Raw genomic sequence first — 22,120 nt, forward strand, 5'->3', positions numbered from 1 at the left:
TGACTGTGGGTAGTGAGTCGGTATCCAACTTTAATCACACATTATTTCTTCTGTGTCTATTCCATTGACACCTTTCTAAAAATCTATTTTGTTTTCACCATCTTAGGCCAGACTTTTTCTATGTCTAACTCTAATGTTGACAATGCTTCTTAACTAGCATCCAATGGCCAGAATCTCTCCATCAAATCCTTTCTGCACACAGATATCATACATATCTTCCTAAATTGCTCACTGATTATGTCACTGATGTGCCTAAGGATGTGGAAGAACCCACTTGGCTTTCCAGACACAGTCCTGACTTCTTAGTCTTGCCTTTTAAATCTCCTCTCACTAGGCTCTACCTCTGTAGGCTTCTCTCTTATCACTCTTCTGGCATAAGCCTGTGGTTCAACTGAGTAGAGACTCATTTTGTGTGGTCCCAAGGGACCAAGACTAAGTCATTCAATAGGCATTTAAGTAAAAAAACAATGTTTATCATGTAAATAATAAGATTTTGCAACTATCATTGGATCTTGTCTCAATATATGGAAGAGCATTCTAACAGAGCAGCCCAGGGATGAAAAGGGTTGCTACAATTACTTCAAAGAGATGTCCAAAAGGAAATTCAAGAATCGGATGGTGGGTTGGTCCAGATTATGTGTAAATTTCTCTCCAATGCTAAAATGTTATTTTTCTATTTATAGTTGCTCATATAGAATATGTCTTTTTCCTGCTTCATGGTGCTAACTCTGCCTGGGAAGCCTTTCTTCCCTTCTGCATCTGTTCAATTCCTACCCATATTTCAGGACTCAGATTAGGAGCTAATTCCTCAGGAAGTCCCTCTGCTTATTCTAGAGAAATAACTCTAACAAACAAAGAGCATTTATCTTTCTGCCTAAAATTTTACTCATTTCTAACTAATTTCTAACTAATTCTAGCTACTAGACCATAGGCTCCTTGAAGGTCTTACCATTTCTTTCATTCACCTCCCAGCTTTTTTATAGGGAGTTAATGAATAAATATCTGTTGATAGGATGACAAATAGATGAGCATTGTACATTTTCCTCTATATTCAAATTAAATATAACACAAGAACCTATCTAACAACAGACACTGAACGAGCACCATTGACTCTGTGGTATAATCTTCTCCTTCGAAACCTCCACACACTACACTGGTCTTCGTCCTTTTTACCTTGTAGGTGATCACTAACTTGGCAAGTTATCATCCACTTCCCAGGATTCTCAACTACCATTTCCGTTGTCAGGAAGGTGGCTGGGAACAGGTTGACGACATCAGTCCGATGCCCTCTGCTGATGAATGTGTTGCCATAAAAATAGATGGAATGGATGTCTATCTCGTTCCCCATCCCATAGAGGTGCCAGGACACTGATTCACCAACACACATCTCAGGCTCTGGGAGGTTTCCAAAGAGGTATCCATTGAGGGCTGTAAAACAGAAACACACTGGTGGAAGAGTCTCCCCTGTAGAGGCGGTAACACATACTCTAACATGGCTGAAAAATTAACCCCGATCGTCAGTTGTAATGTTTTTGTGCAGAAAAGCATGGCTCCTTTCATAGGCTATGGTCCCAGAAAGGAATGAAAGGTACTGGGTTTTTTGAGAGAAAAGCACTCAATAAAAGTAGAGATGAGCACGCAGGAAAAACAGCCTTGGAGCTGCTGTGTGAACACAATAATGAGGTCAGAAGTGAACAGAACACTGCTCAGACTTTCAGGATGGCTCAGCCACTTCCTCTAAGGATCCTTCATTTTCATACCTGACTTCCCTACAGGACTCTGTTCCCTGACATTGGAAATCCTGTGTCACTCATTCCCCAGCTGTCAGGACCCAGCAGAAAAGCAGGCACATAGGAGCTACTTAATTTAAGTAACCAAAGTGAGCAGGAAGAAGGAAAGCAGGGAGAAACAACAGTTGTTATTAGGTCTTGCTGTGTCAATATTTAATTGATTCAACTTAGGCTGGGAGTCCGAGAGCTCATCTTTTGAATCATCTGAACAGCAGCCAGGACTTGACCAAGTGCAGAAGAAAACTTGATTCAGAGTTGGTTTTTTGTTTTTTTGTTTTTGGGGGGTTTTTTTTGGTAATTTTATTTTATGTTTTTTTCAGTGTTCCAAGATTCATTGTTTATGCACCACACCCAGTGCTCCATGTAATACGTGCCCTCCTTAGTACCCACCAAGAGTCATAATATCGCTTCTTAGATTCAAACTGAGTGAAAAAGCAATTGTTACTAAGATAACAATGATTAAGGCAGCACAATTGATCCTAAATAATTTTAGTAAATTTAAATAAAATTATCAATAAATCTTATATTGATTGAGCATCTTCTATGGACTAGTTTTTGTTGTTTTTTATTTTTTAAAGTTTATGTTCTATTCTTGGTTAGGTCTCTTTTACTATTAGATTGATAAAGAAGATTGGTTTTTTGTTTTGTTTTGTTTTTAAAGATTTTATTTATTTATTTGACAGACAGAGATCACAAGTAGGCAGAGAAGCAGGCGGCGGGGGCGGGGGGCTGGGGCTGGGAGAAGCAGGCTCCCCGCTGAGCTGAGAGCCTGATGTGGGGCTTGATCCCAGGACCCTGGGATCACGACCCGAGCCAAAGGCAGAGGCTTTAACCCACTGAGCCACCCAGGCGCCCCTGTTTTGTTTTGTTTTTAATTTCTTTTCAGCGTTCCAGAATTCATTGTTTATGCACCACACCCAGTGCCCCATGCAACATGTGCAAGATTGATTGTTTGCAAACATCTACTTCTGCATAAGGCTGATTTTTATTTTTATTTATTTTTTTAAATTGTATTTATTTATCCATCTTAGAAAGAGTGCATGAGAGACAATATCCAGCAGACTCCGAGTTGAGTGTGGAATGACAAGGGGCTTGATCCCACAACCACAAGATGATGACCTGAGCGGAAACCAAGAGTTGGATGCTTAAACAACTGAGCTACCCAGATGCCCTTATTTTTTATTTTTTTAAGAGTTTATTTATTTATTTATTTATTTTTATTTGACAGAGAGATCACAAGCAGGCAGAGAGGCAGGCAGAGAGAGAAGAGGAAGCAGGCTCACTGCTGAGCAGAGAGCCCGATGCGGGGCTCGATCCCAGGACTCCGAGATCATGACCTGAGCCGAAGGCAGCCACTTAAGGCAGCTTAACCCACTGAGCCACCCAGGCGCCCCTAAGAGTTTATTTTTAAGTCATCGTTATACCCAGTGTGGGGCTCAAACTTACAACCCTGAGATCAAGAGTCCCATGATCTACAAGTAAGCCATCCAGGCACCCCCAGGCTGATTTTTATTTTAAATACAGGCTGTATTTGCTTTATATAATTGATTCCTTTGTGTTGGACATTTTCATTTGAAAGAGTGAGAGGAATTCTGTGGGCAGCTGAGTTGTAAACCATCACAGTAGTTTTCAGCAAGATTTGAGATCATTGCCACCATTTTATAAAGCATGTGGATAAAAGTTGATCGGATACAGCAATGTTTAGAATTCAGGTCTTTCTTTATTCCATCCTTCACTTCCTTCCCTGCCTCCCTCCCTTTTCTCCTTTACTTCTTCCCTCCTAAAATATTGTCCAAACACTAAAATACTCCCCTCACACAAGGTTGCTGAAATACCACTAGAAAGAAGAGAGAGGGTGTGCGACGCCATAGAAATCGTCAGTTACTGATGCTTACACCTTGACGCACTTTGGAATCAAACACAACCAAATTAACATTTATTTGCTATGGGCTCCTCCTTGAAGGAGTTGTTTCTGAGCTTCTCGCAAGCAACTCTGGCCCTAATTATCACCTTGACCTTAGGCAAGTCATTGATGGTCTCTCTCATTTATTTTTTAAGATTTTATTTATTTATTTGACAGACAGAGATGACAAGCAGGCAGAGAGGCAGGCAGAGAGAGGGGCAGGAAGCAGGCTCCCTGCTGAGCAGAGAGCCGGATGTGGGGCTTGATCCCAAGACTCTGGGATCATGACCTGAGCCAAAGGCAGAGACTTTAACCCACTGAGCCACCCAGGCGCCCCAAATCATTGATGGTCTCTTGACTTCAGTTTCTTCATCTGTAAAATGGGGGAGATCAGATGATCTTCAGCTCCTTCTCTCTCTTATAATTTTATAACTAAATCTTGGTTAGGGTGGGTTCTAGGAGATAGAGAAGCAAATATGGAGGAAATTTATCAGTGAATGACATGGGGTGTTTGTTTACGTTGAAGATGTTCTTTATGTTCATTAGAACTCTATGGGAAAACAGAAGAATGAGACTAGTTAATAATCCCCACATCCTAAAATTCTGTATTAAGCCACTCTTCTGCAAAACAGATGTGAGTAAGTAGTCTGTCTTGATGGAGAGGATAACTATAGAAATTCACTATTTTCAAATATGGGGTCTGGCACATAGTGAATGCTCAATAAATGTTGATTTAAAGATTGTCTAGGAGGGATACCTGGAGCTCAGTCGGTTCAGCATCAAACTGTTGGTTTAGCTCAGATCATTGTCTCAGGGTCATGAGATTGAGCTGTGTTGGGCTCCATGCTGAGTGTGGAGTCTGCTTAAGATTCTCTCTCTCGGGACACCTGGGTGGCTCAGTTGGTTAAGCCGCTGCCTTCGGCTCAGGTCATGATCCCAGGATCCTGGGATTGAGTCCCACATGGGCCTCCTTGCTCAGCAGGGAGTTGGCTTCTCTCTCTGCTTCTGCCTGCTTGTGTGCTCTCTCTCTCTCTCTCTGACAAATAAATAAATAAAACCTTAAAAAAAGAAAAAAAGATTCTCTCTCTCTCTCTCTCTCTCTCTCTCAAAAAAAAAAAAAAAACTAAAAAAAAAAAAAACCAGAATGGCTGGGAAATATAACAAATTCACAAGTATGTATTTAAACACAGCATACAATATGATTTTTGAAATTTAGCAATCACTCAGGAAATGGTTACTGGAATAATGCAAAAGGTTGCAAACCACAGAATTGTTACATGATGGTGATTCATTTTCCTTTCTCCTGTCTACATAAACCTACCCATCCTCTCTAGGATCACCTCCTGATTCTTTCCTGATTATAACTAACCCTTCCATTTTCCATACCATAGCTTGTCATACTTAATTCAGGAGATATCTATTGCCTCATCTCTTCTCATATTGTTTTATGTTCTCACATGGACTGTGTTTTATCACTTCCTAACCATTCTTACCACAAGTTATCAATCCTAGAAAACCAGGTTAGACTTTCTGTGTTTCTTCATCCCTCATAGTATCAGATCCACAAAAAGCATTCAGTATATATTTGATAATACTGGAGACACTCACCATGCATTTTGTTACTTCTCTGGAAAACAGCATCTTTTTTGTCAACTGAATCAGGGTTGGTGCAGAAATGTCTGATATTTTCATCAAGGTACCAGCTCTGATTCTCATCCACCAGAGTAAACATTATAATGAACTCTCGGTCCACATCTGTCCTTGCCCCTGAATATTTATTCAGGACACCTATCCAGGGAGGACATCCAAAAAAGTGGAGAAAAAAGTTCAAAGTGAATTAAATCAAGATGATTTTTGCCTTTTGCCAATGGTATCAGGTAAGTTTGAAGTTGGCCAAAGACTTATAGTAACAAGAGTGACCACAATATGAAAGCAGCAAAGGATTTTAATAGAAATGACAGAATCATAGAAGAGAAAAGTCATAAAACAGAAGCCCTCACAACCAGAGACTTGAAAACTTTGCTCCAGGAGGGAGCCAGTGTTACTGACAGAGCACAGACACACTAAGGCAATTAATGGGGATTAATGGGGAACAAAATCACAAAGTGATCATGCATGTGAAATATCAATGCAAAACCAAATCTAGCCATTTGGCTACATTCCTCACTTTCCTGTGTGTAGTGTTGGGCTGGCATGAATGGCTATCAGTATGGTATGTCCCTGGTTTGCTTTCTTTCTTAAAGCATTTAAGTTCCAGAATGCTATGATGTTTCCTTGACAGAAGTCTGAATTACTGCCCCTGCTGTTGGAAGAATCTAACCTTCTATGTTAGAAGAATTTCCCTAATCTTACAGAAAGTGTGGAAGAAAAGGTACCTTCAAATGGAGCAAGGAAGGGAGGCAAAACACATTTGGGAATAGGCTTCTGTGTGTGTGTGTGTGTGTGTGTGTGTGTGTGTGTGTGTGTGTGTGTTGTGCGTGTGTGTGTGTGTGTGTGTGTGTGTATGTGTGTGTTGGGGGTGGAGGAGCTCCTTACCTTCCTTGCACACAAGGAGCGGGCCAATTAACCCAGAGCAGATGTCCTTAGGAGCATCAATGTGTGAATGGTACACCCAGGTCAGACAGTTGGCGTCTGCTGGAGCAGGGGCATATTCTTCTCTCACTGGCCAGACATAGGTGTAGTTTCTGCCAGGAGGAACCATATCATCATTCTTATTTCTTCCAGAAGTTCCATCTGGGTATAGGGCTCCTTCCGAGAAAAGATAAAACAGAGTTAACCTACAGAGATCGCTTGCTACAGTGAGCAGGGCTCACTGAGCTTTGGAATCAAATAATTTTAAATCAAATAAATTTAAATCAAATAAATTAATTACATTTTAAATCAAATAAATTTAAATTTATTTCCTGTGGGATTGGGGCAAGATACTTAAAGTCTCAATACCTTGGTTTTCTTCAGTGAAGCTAGAATGTTGATACCTACCCCACAAGGACCTGAGAACTAGCTGACATGATGTGTATCAAGTGTCTTGCACAAAACCAGATGCTTAATAAATGTTCATAAGGACCCCTTCGGATGGGCCTCTTGTGACAGTCAGGAAGATTTGAATCCACCTCACTTAACATCAACTCAAAAGGGAAAGGAGGGGTGCCTGCGTGGCTCAGTGGGTTAAGCCGCTGCCTTCGGCTCAGGTCATGATCTCAGAGTCCTGGGATCGAGCCCCGCATCGGGCTCTCTGCTCAGCAGGGAGCCTGCTTCCCTTCCTCTCTCTCTGCCTCTCTGCCTACTTCTGATCTCTGTCAAATAAATAAATAAAATCTTTAAAAAAAAAAAAAGGGAAAGGAGAGGGTTGTCTAGATGGCTCAATCAGTTAAATATCTGACTTTGGCTCAGATCATGATCTTGGGGTCTTGGGATCAAGTCCTGCGTTAGGCTCCCTGCTCAGTGGAGAGTCTTCCTCTCTCTCTATCCCTCTGCCCCTTCCCTCCATTGTGCTCTCTCTCTAATAATAAATAATAAATAAGAAGAAATAATGAAATTATTGGGTACTTGTTACTGATTCAGCACCTGTTTGAGTTCTCACGAAAGATAGGAAGGAAGAGTAAGACATTCATCCTCCGTTCTGTTGAGCTGACCAGAATAGGAATTATTATTATTATTTTTTAAAACTTTTATTTATTTGACAGAGAGCGAGATCACAAGTAGGCAGAGAGGCAGGCAGAGAGAGAGGAGGAAGCGGGCTCCCCACTGAGCAGAGAGCTCAATGAGGGGCTTGATCCCAGGACCCTGGGATCATGACCTGAGCTGAAGGCCGAGGCTTAACCCACTGAGCCACCCAGGTGCCCCCAGAATAGGAATCATTAGCACATGGGACAAGTGGAGAGTAAAATAGGGTGATGTGTTGAACACTATTTGGGGTTTTACTAGGTGGAGGGGTGGTCTACCACAGAGTGGGTAGGGGTGCATAGGCATGGCATTCCCTTTCTCTGTTTCGTAAACTAAGATTGCACAAGGGTTTTCAATTAAGGAAAGTCCACTGCTAAAACTAGTTTGATAACCACCTGGATAGAAGGTATGGGCGGGGAAGGACTGGGAGGAGCTGGATGGCACTGGGGAGAAGGCTGGGGGGTGAGGTGCCGAGGAGATGGATGTGGACACACCCAAGTTCATTCTCATTCTTTCACTTATTCACCATCCATTCACAAACCTGCAATCCCGAACTCCCTGAACTAGGTCAGTTTTCTAAAATGCATTCACACAGAGAGAAGGGCAGTATAACCAATGATTAAGTTCAGAGCTATTGAAGTTAGACTAGTGGAATCAAATCCTATCTCCATCTCTTGTTAGCTATAACTTGGGCAATTTCCTTCTCTTCTAGGAGCCTTGGGTTCTTATCTGGAAAAGGGTGGTAGTCATCAGACCTGTCTCAGAGTTGTTGAGGCTCACGTGACATAAGATCTACAACACATTTATCACAGCACCTGGCATATAATAAGATTTCAGTAAATCACTTTTTCATTCATAGCGCTTGCCCAAGGTTTTAATTATATATGTATAATATTGTGTGTATAATTGTTTAATTAATGTCTGTCTCTCAATTTAGACTACAATTCCACAAAAAAAACCACCCAGGGTTTTTTGTTCATAATTTTGTATGCAAGGTCTACCTCAGTGCTTAGTACAATGGGTGCTCAGTACATATCTATTGAGTAAAATAATGAATGAGTGGCATGACTGTACACCATAAACCAAAGCCTTGTGAATAAAATGCATACCTTTGCAGCTTCTGATTTATATATGGAGAGACTGAGGGTCAGTAGCTGGGGGAGGGTGGGTAGATAGTGGACTTGTTTAGAGGCTTCAACTGAGATCACTCATTTTGCTTTGATTATATGATACAAATCAATACAAGTAATAATTTTTCTTGAGACTCTTTTTTGCACAATTTATTTATGTGCTTTCTTTTTGCTCTTTATTATTGGGAAGTATTGATGGCTATTATTGAAAGGTATTACGGAAAGGCTGGAGTCCCCAAACAAATCCTTGGTATCACCACTCAAGATGAGGAAGATCATTTGGAATCCAAAAGATACCGTGAATATAAAGTAAAAAGCGATTCAGGGTGGGATAGCTTATTAAGTTGTTCTGTAAGTTATTCCCAGGAAGGAATTTTGATTTGTCAAATCAAAATCAAATTTTTATTTGATTTGTCAATGGAATTTTGATTTGTCAAAGGTTTTGAGCAATATAACATAAACAATATAAGAATATTTTTAAAACATTCATTTAGTTTTATGTATGCTAGAATGTGTGGGCTTTTAGAAATTCAAATATACACATTTTCACCCCATCAGGTTTGAGAATATTGAGGATTGGTGAAGTTGTAGAAGAGACAGACCAGCTCATAAACAAGTAGCGGGACAGTGTGCAATTTTTTGGAGGACAACTTGCCGATTCGTTTTGAAAGAAAGAAGAAAGAGTATTTGAATATAACCAGCAATTTTATTTTTAAGAATTTACTCCAGAAACATCTTTGAAAATGGTTTTCAAAGTACATGAACTGGTGTATTTGTTGTAGAATTGGCAGTATCAACCCCAAACTGAAAGCAACCTAAATAATCATCATTAGTCATCAATAATCATCAATGTACCAGACTGATATATTCATACAATACAATATTGCATAACTTAAAAGGAGGTCTTTCTATGTGTGTTATATGAGAAAATCTCCAAGATTAAGACATTTTTAAAGGTGATTGTTTTTCAGATAAGAGCCAAGTAAGAATTTTTACTTTTCTTATTATACTTCTCTGTACTCATAAAATTTTCTTCTCTTTTAAGATTTTATATATTTGACATACAGAGAGAGCACAAGAAGGAGGAGCAGCAGGGAGAGTGAGAGGGAGAGGAAGCAGGGAGCCTGATACAGGACTTGATCCCAGGACCGTGGGATCATGACCAGAGCCAAAGGCAGATGCCCAACCGACTGACCCACCAGGCACCCCTAAAATTTTCTAACCATGTTCATATACTACTTCTTGTTTAATCTTTTGTTTTAGGCTTATTTTAAGTAGGAAATGAGAATGTGAGATATTTACCCCTTCTTTATGTTTTTCTGAAATTAAAAAGCAATAACATTTATTTTTAAGTAGTCCTAATACTTAACTGTATTTCATATGGAGATCAAGAAAGCACTAGCCAATTCCATTAATAAGTGAGACATTGTATGGTTGCCTGGGTGGCTCAGTGGGTTGGGCCTCTGCTTTCGGCTCAGGTCGTGATCCCAGGGTCCTGGGATCGAGTACCACAACAGGCTATCTGCTCAGCAGGGAGCCTGCTTCCTCCCTCTCTCTCTGCCTGCCTCTCTGCCTACTTGTCATCTCTGTGTGTCAAATAAATAAATAAAATCTTAAAATAAAAATAAGTGAGACATTGTATGTAAGAGTTCTAGAATAGACATTGGCATACTAGGAACTGCTTAATCAATGTTAATCCCACCCACTGACTTCTGGGTTCATTCTCCAGCACTCCCCAGATGAACTTGGAAGGAACAACTATGTATTTATTCATTTTTGCAGCCCCAGTATCCAGCATTGGGTCTAGTGCACAGTAAACACTAAATTGAACTAAGCAGGGACTTCCAGACTAGCAAGCTTGCAATTGTAGCCAAGAGAAAAACTCATCAAAAGAGAGTGAGGAGGTGGGTGCCTGGGTGGCTCAGTTGGTTGAGCAGGGTCCTGGGGTCAAGTCCTGCATCAGGCTCCCTGCTCAACAGGGGAGCCTTCTTCTAACTCTCCCTCTGCCTGCCACTCCCCCTGCTTGTGCTATCTCTCTCGCTCTCTCTGTCAAATAAATAAATAAAACCTTAAAAAAGATAGAGAGATAGAGAGTGAGGAAGTCACCAAATCCTCTCCCCCAAAAGTAATGTAAAGTGGAACGAAATTGAGAAAAACAACCATTTCATTGCTGCAGAATCAAATAAAGGCATCCAGCAATGTTTATGCTTGAACAACTGCTGAACGTCAGTTATTTACCTACTCCCAGCTGACTCTAATGCTGTGTGCTTGCAAAGAGGAGAAGCAAAGGGCCCAGCAAAAACTAAAATCCGAGGAACCATGAGAGGCTATGGACTCCGGGAAACAAACAGCGGGTTTTAGAGGGGAGGGGAATGGAAGAATGGGTGAGCCCAGTGATGGGGATTAAGGAGGGCATGGATGGCATGGAGCACTAGGTGTTATATGCAGACAATGAATCATGGAACACTACACCAAAAACTAGTCATGTACTGTATGGTGACTAACACAATTTAAAAAAAAAAAAAGCAGGGGCGCCTGGGTGGCTCAGTGGGTTAAGCCACTGCCTTCAGCTCAGGTCATGATCCCAGGTCCTGGGTTCGAGCCCCACATCGGGCTTTCTGCTCAGCAGGGAGCCTGCTTCCTCCTCTCTCTCTGCCTGCCTCTCTGCCTACTTGTGATTTCTCTCTGTCAAATAAATAAATAAAATCTTTAAAAAAAAAAAAAAGCAGACAAAAACCACCAAAACTCTGAATGTGTTCTCTATCCATCCACAATTCCAGCTGCAGAGAACTGAGGACTTACTGATGCTTAAGAACATCTCTGTCCCAGCATCTGCCGACTTCAAAGCTAAGCAGATTTAGAGGTGACCCCTTAGAAGCCAGCCTTAAAAATGAATACGAGAAAAAAGACAGAAAGACAGGGTGCCTGGGTGGCTCAGTCATTAAGCATCTGCCTTCAGCTCTGGTCATGATCCCAGGGTCCTGGGATCAAGCCCCACATTGGGCTCCCTAATCAGCAGAAAGTCTGCTTCTCCCTTTCCCACTCCCCCTTCTTGTGTTTCCTCTCTCACTGTGTCTCTCTCTATCAAATAAATAAATAAATGAAATCTTAAAAAAAAAAAAAAGGAAAAGAAAAGGAAAGAAAGAAAGAAAAAACAGAAACCTTGGTGGCCACACATTATAGGGAAGACAGATTTCATGGATTTAGCCCAGGTAAGTTACTAAACAAAAAAACAAACCAATAGCAAAAATAACCTTGGATGAGGGAAGGATTTGAATCCAGAGTTGCTCCAATATAGGCTCAAAAATTTCCAGTTTCCAACAAGAACAACAAAATGAGACATACAAAGAAATAAGAATGTGTGACCTAGTCTCAGAGGAAAAAAAAGCAGCCAATAGAAATTATCTCTAAGTGTCTCCAGATGTAAAATTGAGCAGATACAAACTTTAAAATAGCTATTAGAAAAATGTTCAAGCTGGGACACCTGGGTGGCTCAGTTGGTTAAGCAGCTGCCTTCGGCTCAGGTCATGATCCCAGCGTCCAGGGATCGAGTCCCACATCGGGCTCCTTGCTCAGCGGGGAGCCTGCTTCTCCCTCTGCCTCTGCCTGCCATTCTGTCTGCCTGTGCTTGCTCTCTCTCCCTCTCTCTCTCTGACAAATAAATAAATAAAATCTTTAAAAAAAATGTTCAAGCCATTAACAGAAACCATGTTTAAATAATTAAAGAAAAGTAGGACATCATGATTCAACAAATCGAAAAATCTCAACAAGGAAGTAGAAATTATTAAAAGAACAAAGTTGGAGTTTTGGCATTGAAAAGTACAATGAATTATTTAAAACTTTCACTAGAGGGTCTTAACAACAGATTCAAGATGGCAAAAGAATCAGTGAACTTTGAATATAGTAGAATTATCCTATCTGAAAAAGAGGGGGCGGGAAGATCAAAGAAATAAAACATCAAAGAAAATAAGCAGAACCTCAGAGGCCTGTGGGTCAACACCAGGTATTAACATGTGTAATAATAGCCTGCCAAAGGGAAAAAGAAAGAAAAAGGGACAGAAAAAAAATGTAAAAATAATGACCCCAAATTATTCAATTTGGTCAAAAACATTAATCTACACATTAAAGAAGCATAATGAACCACAAGTAGGATAAATACAAAGAACCTATACATAGACACATTGTTGTCAAATTGTTAGGAAAAAACATCAAAGAGGTAATACTGGAAGTGAGAGAAAAATGACTCATCACATACACGGGAGTATTGACATGATTAACAGTTGACTTCCCATCTGAATACTGGAGACAAAAAGACAGCGGGATGACATACTCAATGTGCTGGGGCTGGGGAGCGATGCAAATGGAGAATACCATATCCAGCAAACTACCCCTCAAAAAAGGATGGTAAAGTAAAGATGTTCTATAAACAAAGACTGAGTTTACTGCTAGCAGACCTGTCCAGCATTGGGTAGAATCTTCAGGACAATATTTCATAATACCAGTGAGAGCAGACATTTTTTGCCTTATTCCCAATCTTATGAAGACTTTTTTTCGGTCTCCCTTCCATGAAGCATGATGTTAGCTGTGGGTTTTTCTTAAATAACTTTTATCAGGATGAGGAAGTACCTGTCTATTTCTAGTTTGTTAGAAATTTTTAATTTATAAGTACTAGATCCTGTTAAATGCCTTTCCGTACCTCTTGAGATGATCATGTGGTTTCTGTCTTTTACTCTATTAATATGTTGTATTACGTTCATTTATTTTTTTCTTAAATTTTTTTTTTAGAGAGAGAGAGCATGAGTGCATGAATGGGGTTGGGGGAGGGGCAACGGGAGAGGAAGAGAGAATCTTAAGCAGGTTCCACCTTCAACATAGAACCTGACCCAGGGCTCTATCAGACAACCCTGAGATCATGACCTGCCAAAATCAGGAGTCAGATACTTAACCGACTGAGCTACCCAGGTTCCCCAACATTCATTTGCTTTGGAGTGTTAAACTAACCTTCCAATCATAGGATAAATTCCATTTGGTCATGATGTATATAATTCTCCTTATATGTTGCTGAAGTCAACATATTTTAATATGCTAATATTTTGTTAAGAATTTTTGTGTCTACATTCATGAGGAATATTGGTCGGTAGTTTTCTTGTGATGTCTTTATCTGGCTTCAGTATCAAGGTGATGTTTTCCTCATAGGATGAATTTGGAAGTATTCCTCTATTTCCTAAAAGATTTTGTTAAGAGTTGGCATTATTGTTATTTTAGTAGTTGATAGAATTTATAAATGAAACCATCTGAGCTTGGGTTTTTCTTTGACGGAAGATTTTTAATTGCTATTTCCATTTCTTTACATTTTATAGGTCTATTCAAATTTTTATTTATTCTTAAGTCAATTTGGGTAATTTTTGTCTAAGAATTTGTCAGTTTCATTTAAGTTGTCTCATATTTTGGCATAAAACTGCTTATAATCCTCCCTCATAATCTTTTTAATTTTTGTATGGTCAAAGTGATGTTCCATCTCCCATTCCTGATTTTGGTAATTTGTGCCCTCTGTCTTCATCAGACTAGATAAACTTTCTCAATTTTGTTAATCTTTTTCAAAGAGTGAACTTCTGGCTTAATCAATTTTATATTATTTTTCTGTTTTCGCCTTTGAATTTCTGCTCCAGTCCTTATTATTTCCTTCTTTCTGCTTTCTTTAGGTTTTGTTTCCTCTTTGTTTTCTAGTTTCTTAAGGTGGAAGCTAATGTTATTGATTTGAGACTTTTCTTCTCTCTTGACATTAAGTGTAAAGCTCGAAATTTCCTTTTAAGTACTTCTTAGCTATTTACTATAAATTTTGGTTATGTTTTATCTCCATTTTTATTCAATTCAACTTATAATTACAATTTATCTAGTGATTTCTTTTACCTATGGGTTATTTAGAAGTATACTGTGTATTTCCAAATGTTTGGAAGAATTTACAAGATTTCTTTCATTGATTATATCAAATTGAATTCCATTGTTATTGGAGAATACACCTTGCAACCTAAATTTATTTAGATTTATTTTATGCACAGCCTACTGTCTATCCTGAGGAGTTTTCATATACCCTCTCAAAATACATCTCTCAAAAAGAAGATATATTCTTTAGTCATTGAACAGAATGTTCTGTAGATGTCAATTAGGTCAAGTTGGTTGATAGTGTTTTTGAAGTTTTCTCTATCAGGAGGAGCAGATGGAGATGGGAGAGAAGGAGATGGGGAAAAGACAAATCGAAACGTGTCATCAATGTCTCTTCAATCCCTTTAACTGTAGCTGACAATTGCCTTCCTTATGAAATAGAGACAAGACACCAATAATACAGGATTGATATTTACCTTCTGAATCTTTGTTGTAGAAAACGCCATGTGGATGCAAAGAGTATGGTCGGGAAGCAAAGTTCTTTAAATGGATGACAATCACATCACCCACTTCAGCCCTCAAGATAGGGCCCAGGAATCCAAGCCAGGGAGGTTTGGGGATCTCCGTGGAATAGGTCTCATCTGTGTAATGTCTGTAAACAGCCTTTTTGTAAAGACCACCTATCCTGTTTGGCCCTCTTTCAAGAAATAAGGTTGCAAGTCTAAAAGTAAGAAGGAAAATATTTTATGATTATATGACATTAAGAGAAAATCCTAATAGTTTACCTTAACAGATCATAAAGTACTTGCACGTATGATTTCTTATTTGGTGTTGGACATAACCCTGTAACCTGTGTAGAGCTGTTAAGAATATCTTCAATTTACTGGTAAGGAAACTGAGGCTAAGAGAGTTAAATGACAAAACAAGAGTCACCAATGGTATCCACGACCAAACTACAACTAAACAGAATACTTTAAAGTCTGGCTGTCCATTTGCCCCCTTTCAGGGGCAACATGTTCTCCCTTCACTTTTTCACTTAACAAACCCTTTTTCATTCAACATGTTCCCCCTTCACTTTTTCACTTAACAAACCCTTAGTGTGTGTTTACCATGTTCCCAGCACTTTGCTATGTGCTATACAGGGATACAAAAGAGTTTATGACCTAATGGGAAAATTAAGTAATGGCATTCAGCAATACATGATTAAGTGCCAGTTGAGTTGGTGGAGTCACACATGTCTCTGAGGTCTGAGGTCACAGATCTTTGGTGGAGTCTCACAGAGATGTCTGAGAGGCTCTGTATTGACTAATGGATTTATGTTTGCTTCATGAAGTTTGGGGAAAGCACTATAGATCAAAAAGCCAAAGACAAGATATTTTCAGGGCTTCATCCTCTTTTCCTCAACGAGATCATCCCATGCTTATATACCAGCGACTCAGATACAAGCTCCTAAGCAGTTCCTACTACAAGTCTCCCAAGCAGTCTCTAGTATGAATGGAAGCTTTGCCCACCCTGCAGACTTCCGAGGATGATGGAGCCAGAGAGCAGTGTGTCAAGTGGCCAGGCATGCAGCCCACCATGGAGCAGAAAACAGAAGTGCAGGCAGATGGAGGAGAGGGTGCCTGGGTCAACAAGGGGACAGGGATCCTGTAGCTCAAGTCAAAGCAGGAGTGATCTCCTTTGGTGCATCCAGCCCAGCTTTGGTGCATCTTTCCAGGCTCATTTCCTCTTTGCCTACCTCCCATGGCCTCACCCTTCCACCAGAACTCATGCTCAGTCTTCCCAGGATGCACCATGTCTTTTTAGCATTCCAAGACTTGCACACATTCTTTTCCTACATCTGGGTGGTATCCCTCATTCTCTACCTGCCAAGAACCCTTCCAGGTCAGTTCAAACTCTTCTTTCTCCTTCTGTACACACACAGTTCAAGCACTAATAACACACTTGCCAAGACATGTCACAGTAAGATATGTACATCTCTGGTTTGTGAGCTAATTGAAGATAAATCTTTCAAATATCTTTTTTTATTGTAGTGCTGAGTAAGTGCCTGGACGTATTGGTGCTTAGTGACTTTGGAATAAAGAAAAAGAAAAAGCCTCGAATTTGCCCTCAGATTGGCAAGTGAAAGCTGGGATAATTTGGCAAACTACATTTGCAGAAAAGTGTTTGTTGCCACACTTGATTTTGAATATTCTCTAGGCCCAGGATGGCAAATAGGTTTTAACTTTTGCACTAGATCTGATTGGTTGGTAGTGACCAACCAACTGGTCAACCAATTTTTAGGAAAAAAAAAAAAAGTCAAGGTTGAGTTCAGTCAGGGGCAAGAAGGAAGCACTCAGGATGTCTACTGTGGATGTGGGGTTGGAGGCATACTTGATACATCGTTACTCTCTTTGCTCTGCACAGGCAGCCAGGTAACACGATAGTCTGGGGTCTTTGGGTGTGGCCTTGTCTATAGCTAGATGATCTAATACTATCACTACTGGCAGAACATACTTCGAGTTGTTCTATCATAACGGCAATAGTGATGGGATGAGCTCCTCATGCTCATTTGTAAGGTCTCCTTTGTAACCGAAATACACAAGGCATTATATCCGATGATGGCTGGGTCCAGGGCAGAGTTTGTGGACACCAGAGAGTATCCAGGGATCATCTCTGAAATCCAAACTGTCATCTTATGATATTCAGTTTGCTGGACCTTCCAAAGGCTCTCCTCTTGCTTTCAGGGACCTGCTGACAAACAGGGCTTGCAGCCACCTTCCCTTTTAATAATTTATAAACAGAAGCTTATAGAATGAGAAAATTTAAGAGAGAAGCATTTAAACAGAACATAGCATGGTTTTAAAATTAAATTGAAAAATGATTGCTTAAGTCAATCGGAGAAAGACAACTATCATATGATATCCCTGATATGAGGAAGTGGAGATGCAATGTGGGGGGTTTGTGGGGTAGGAAAAGAATAAATGAAACAAGATGGGATTGGGAGGGAGACAAACCATAAGAGACTCTTAATCTCACAAAACAAACTGAGGGTTGAGGGTGGCCGGGGGGAGGGGATAGGGAGAGGGTGGTGGGGTTATAGACATTGGGGAGGGTATGTGCTATGGTGAGTGCTATGAAGTATGTAAACCTGGCGATTCACAGACCTGTACCCCTGGGGCTGACAATATATTATATGTTTATAAAAAAATTTAAAAATTATTAAAAAAAGAAAAGTGATTTATTCACAAGGTCATTACTTCCTTGTTCTAACCAGCTGGGGCATCCAGCCTACTCCAGACCGCCTTATATGGTCACAGGCCATGGGCAAACCTATAGCAATAAAGCCCCTCTTAAAGAGACTGGCCTTGGGGCGCCTGGGTGGCTCATTGGGTTAAGCCTCTGCCTTCGGCTCAGGTCATGATCTCAGGGTCCTGGGATCGAGCCCCACATCGGGCTCTCTGCTCAGCAGTGAGCCTGCTTCCTCCTCTCTCTGCCTGCCTCTCTGCCTACGAGTGATCTCTCTCTGTCAAATAAATAAAATTTTAAAAAAATTTTAAAAAAAGAGAGACTGGCCTTGGTCTTGGAGGTAGGGGAAATTCCAGGGGTCCACAGCTGAGCCAAATTAAGGGATGGAGCCACTAGGCCTCAGCTCTAAGGGGCATTGCAACATCACTGGGGGGCTCAATGGCATTGTTGTGGGGATAAAATTAACTGGAAATGACATTGGGACTGGAGAAAATGGCAACTTCCAGAACTTCTCTGGGGATGAGTATTGTTTTATGGTCAGAAAGAATCAAGGGCTTCGGATGGAGTTTGGGAGGTGGAAGGAGGAGACGCCCGGAGAGGTACACAAGTAGTCCCTGAAATCCCTTCCAAGAAGGATTGCTCCAGAGTAGGTTCCTTCTTCTTGTGACCAAGAGGACAGTGAGAACTGCCGCCACCAGGCCACCTTCTTCTCTCCTCAGCACTCAGCCTTGCCTCCAAATAAGAGCTGAACAAGTATTTTTCCAAATATCAGTTGAAGGAGCCCCAATATTATTTATTTTCCCAGAGCACCAGATTACTAGCCTGCCCAGCCGCCCACGTGTGTCAGCCCTGCCCTGCCCTTGGAGTGGAGTCAGTAGGTAGGAGTTTCCTGGGGAAAAGGGGAAAACCATGGGTTGAGGCTCTCCTCAGAGGACCCAGGGACCATAGGTCTAGTCTTCCCAGAGGCAGCAAAGCTCTTCCTCCCCAACCTGCCAGATTCAAAGCCCAGATAATAATTCCTGTCGCGAGACAGGAATCCTGACAAAAGGGTTGGAGTATTACAACAATGATTTTGGTAGCAAAAAGCCTGGAAAGACCACAGTGTTTTTCAGCTGGTGACTGGATAAATAAATTCTGGTATCTTCATACCACGTAGCCACACAACAAAATGAGGGGGTTCTACAGGTGGTAATACGGCACAAGCACCAAGAAACTATATGGAAAAATCAAATTGTAGGTGAGCATGTAAAGTGTGATCCCATTTCTGTTTTTTAAACAATGCACATATATACATAAATGCAAAGAAAACATTTAGAAACTGGCCATGGAAACTACCAAGGTGTAACCTCTGGGCCATAGGACTGAGGACACAGGCAGGAGCCAGAAGGAATGAGAACTTTACTCACCCTCTTCTGTACATGGGAGTGTTTTACTCTATATCTTCTATTTACTTTCATAATAAAAATAAGCTCACATTTTATTTAGAAGAGATGGGCAACTGAGGTGTCAAATTTCTCTTCTTGTCTGCCTTCTCCCTCTGAAAACATAGCTGCCACCCCAAAGTGCATTGTTTGGGTGAGTTCTCCTCCACGGGGGCATTGGTGCCCTGAGAGGGAGCATAGTGCCTGCGGCTTGAGTTGAAGGGAAGAAAATCACTGCTCAACCTCTGGCTTGACAAGTCCACTCTCAGGCATCAGGACTGAGGACTTGGACACAGTCGGGTGTGGGCACACTCAACCCTCTGACCCACAAACTGTGTATCGACTGAGCCTGCGAGTGTCTGCCTGGGAGCAAGAGTTGGCCCCCTTCTGCTCCGTGAGGGAGAACCCTATATTTCCCTGTGCAAGGGAATGGGATAAAAAGTCTGAGTTCCTGACACTGGGGCTTTGTGATGGAATCTCTTATGTTTCCTAGCCTCACTCGAGGCTTGGATGGTCATGGGACACACTTCTAGCCAATGAGATGTATGCATGTGTCATTCCGTGGTACTTCTCTGGACTCAGCTGGCAGACACCCTTGTAGTTTTTTGCTCTTCCTCAATTTATGCCTGAAATGGAGATAGGATGACAAGCTTCAACAGTCATCTTGAAAGAAGGGGGAATAGGGCCATACCCTACGAATGGGTGGTCAGCTGGAAAGCCAAAGGAATCTGGGCCCCTGAAGATTGCCAACTTCTAGCTTTCTTTTGCAGAAGCTAAAAAATACATTCGAGCCAGTGTTTTCCAGGCTTCTGCTAACCAGCAGTTGAATACCAGTCCTAATTGAACAGGCTCTCTAGGAGGAGGAGGAGGAAGAAGCAGAGGAAGAACTGAGTCATCCCCAGGCTGGCTAATTAGCCCCAGAGTAGGCAAATTTACCTGACTTTATAGCTGATGCCGGGCCACCCAGTAAGGCAACAACAGAGGAAGGATTAGATTCAGAATCACTGGTGTCCTCTCTAGACTTATCCTGAGGGGTAAAAAGCTAGAATGAGGTTATTCATAGGGCTCTGTCATTCCAACAGGGTCTGCAGGGAAACATGGACCTCTGACTCTCTGCCCTGCTCTACTCTGAGCTTCCAGCATGCACAGGCGCGCGTGCGCACACACACACACACACACACACACACGTAAATACATGCTGAGCAAGAGCTCCTTATCATGCACGACTTGTCTGGCAGAGCCACCCAAGCAAGAGGCAAGCGTATCAGGAGGAGGGGAAGTGTTTGTTGCCTTCCCACAGCACTTACTACACATGCTGCATATTTTAGCACTGAGTTACATGCATAGTGACTTGTTTTGCACAATCCTGGACGAGTGTCAGTCTTATCCCAGAGACAGCCAATAGTCACCCCGAGAGGGGACCAGGTTTTCTAAAGCAGTAGTTCCCAAATGCCCATCCACGTCTCAACTGGATCAGAGTTATTTGGGACAATTACCAAAAATTGAGGTCCCCAGGCCCCATCTCAGAGCAACTGAATCAGACTTTCTGGTGTGGCTTCTATATTTTCCTGAAGTTCATCAAACAGTTTTTAGCGCAGAGCTGTCCAGTGCTTACCCAAGCTGATTCTTCCCTCACAGCAGAATGGCAGAGCAAAGAGCTTTTGCAGATAGATGGAGCCATGGGATTTTGGCAAATGGGCTGTGAGTGGAAGTGACATGTATCACTTCCATGCCAGGACATTTCATTGCCATTGCAAGATCTCCCCCCGCCCCCAACCTCTGCTGCAGGGAAAGGGTCCAGTGAAGATCGTTGAGCCTCACAATCCCAGCAGCCTGGCTTACTAGTTGTCCCAGGAGGACAGTTGTCTTGGAGCCACATGGTCCTCTATAAACCCCAGTGGGTTCGAAATATGACTCTGTGGTGTTAAGCCCCTGAGATCTGGGGGTTGTTTATCGCTATAGCACAACCTGACCTGCTCTAACTAACACAATGCTGAATGCACATACAAGCTGGGAAATCACCTCTCTATAGCATTCAGTACGAAACAAAACCACAGTAGCTGTTTAAAATTAGAACATAGTGACTATTTGGAAACCATGGAACTATCCAAAGTGGAAAAGATAGGGACAGAGGAAAGTAAGAGAAATCAGTCTCTTAAGTCTCTTGAGTCTCTGTAGCAAATTGCTCCTAAGAACACATATACATTTGTGACAGTGGGATAGAAGCTCCGTGTCCTACGAGTCCTAGAAGTTGCAACCCTTGTCCAAGAGACAAAACAGGTGGGGGACTTCGAGGAAGGTGTCCACAGAAACCAGCCTCTGACATGACTGGAGAGGACTTAGTGGTGGGAGCACACAGGTTGGTGGGCTTCATGTTATTTATAGCATAGCCACAGGACGGCCCCACTGTGAGGGACTGAGCAATCACTACCCCTCAGGCTCATTCCCAACCAACATTCTCACATTTCCACTCAAGCTGAGGAGGTGTCTATTTTATGCTGGGAAGATATCCAATTGGGCTGGAAAGTTCCTAATGAGCAACTGCTTTAAAGACAGAATAAGGATGTAAAACGTTTACATTGCCAAGGCCAAGGGCAATACATGAAGGAAGATGCCTTCTAAGAGCAGTAGAGGTTAACCATTGCTAGAAGGAAACTGTGAGAATCATCTAACCAGAGCAAAGATGGGCTTCTAGATCAGATTCTGAGGAGCTGGTAGCTCACGGGGGCAGGGAGGGGGGTGTATGTACACCTCACCAGCACCACTGTCCCCCAAGACCTGGATCTTTCAGTCAGATTTTCCCCCATCCCTTCAACCAATGAACAGTTGTTAAACCTCTACACTATACGGGACATTAAACTAGGAACTAGGGCCAAGAACTATGAATGTCCATCCATGCACTCAAGAGATTTACCATCTGGCTGGGAAGACAAAACACACACAGTGGAGAATAAATAGCAACAGCCAGTTTTCTATATTAAGTGACAACTGCGCCGTATAGATCCTGCAGGTCTGAGTGTGTGGAGGGGAGGTGGGGCGAAGGTGAGCCGAAGCAGACCAAACACGTGAGACCATCATGGTCACCAGAGGGACCCGCAACGT

General features: G+C 41.7%; 1 protein-coding gene across 1 annotated transcript in view; it reads right to left on the minus strand.

The window, feature by feature from the left end:
* HEPHL1 (hephaestin like 1) overlaps nucleotides 1-22,120 on the minus strand; it is a 97,092-nt gene that overhangs the window by 68,414 nt on the left and 6,558 nt on the right. The window contains exons 2-5 of the mRNA XM_047694006.1: nucleotides 14,846-15,090; nucleotides 6,229-6,441; nucleotides 5,302-5,481; nucleotides 1,174-1,428 (exon numbers count right to left, since the gene is read on the minus strand). Coding sequence (XP_047549962.1) covers nucleotides 1,174-1,428; nucleotides 5,302-5,481; nucleotides 6,229-6,441; nucleotides 14,846-15,090 — 893 coding nt within the window. The remainder of the gene's footprint in view (nucleotides 1-1,173; nucleotides 1,429-5,301; nucleotides 5,482-6,228; nucleotides 6,442-14,845; nucleotides 15,091-22,120) is intronic.

This window comes from Lutra lutra, chromosome 10 (genome assembly GCF_902655055.1).
Source record: "Lutra lutra chromosome 10, mLutLut1.2, whole genome shotgun sequence".
Lineage (NCBI taxonomy): Eukaryota > Metazoa > Chordata > Mammalia > Carnivora > Mustelidae > Lutra > Lutra lutra.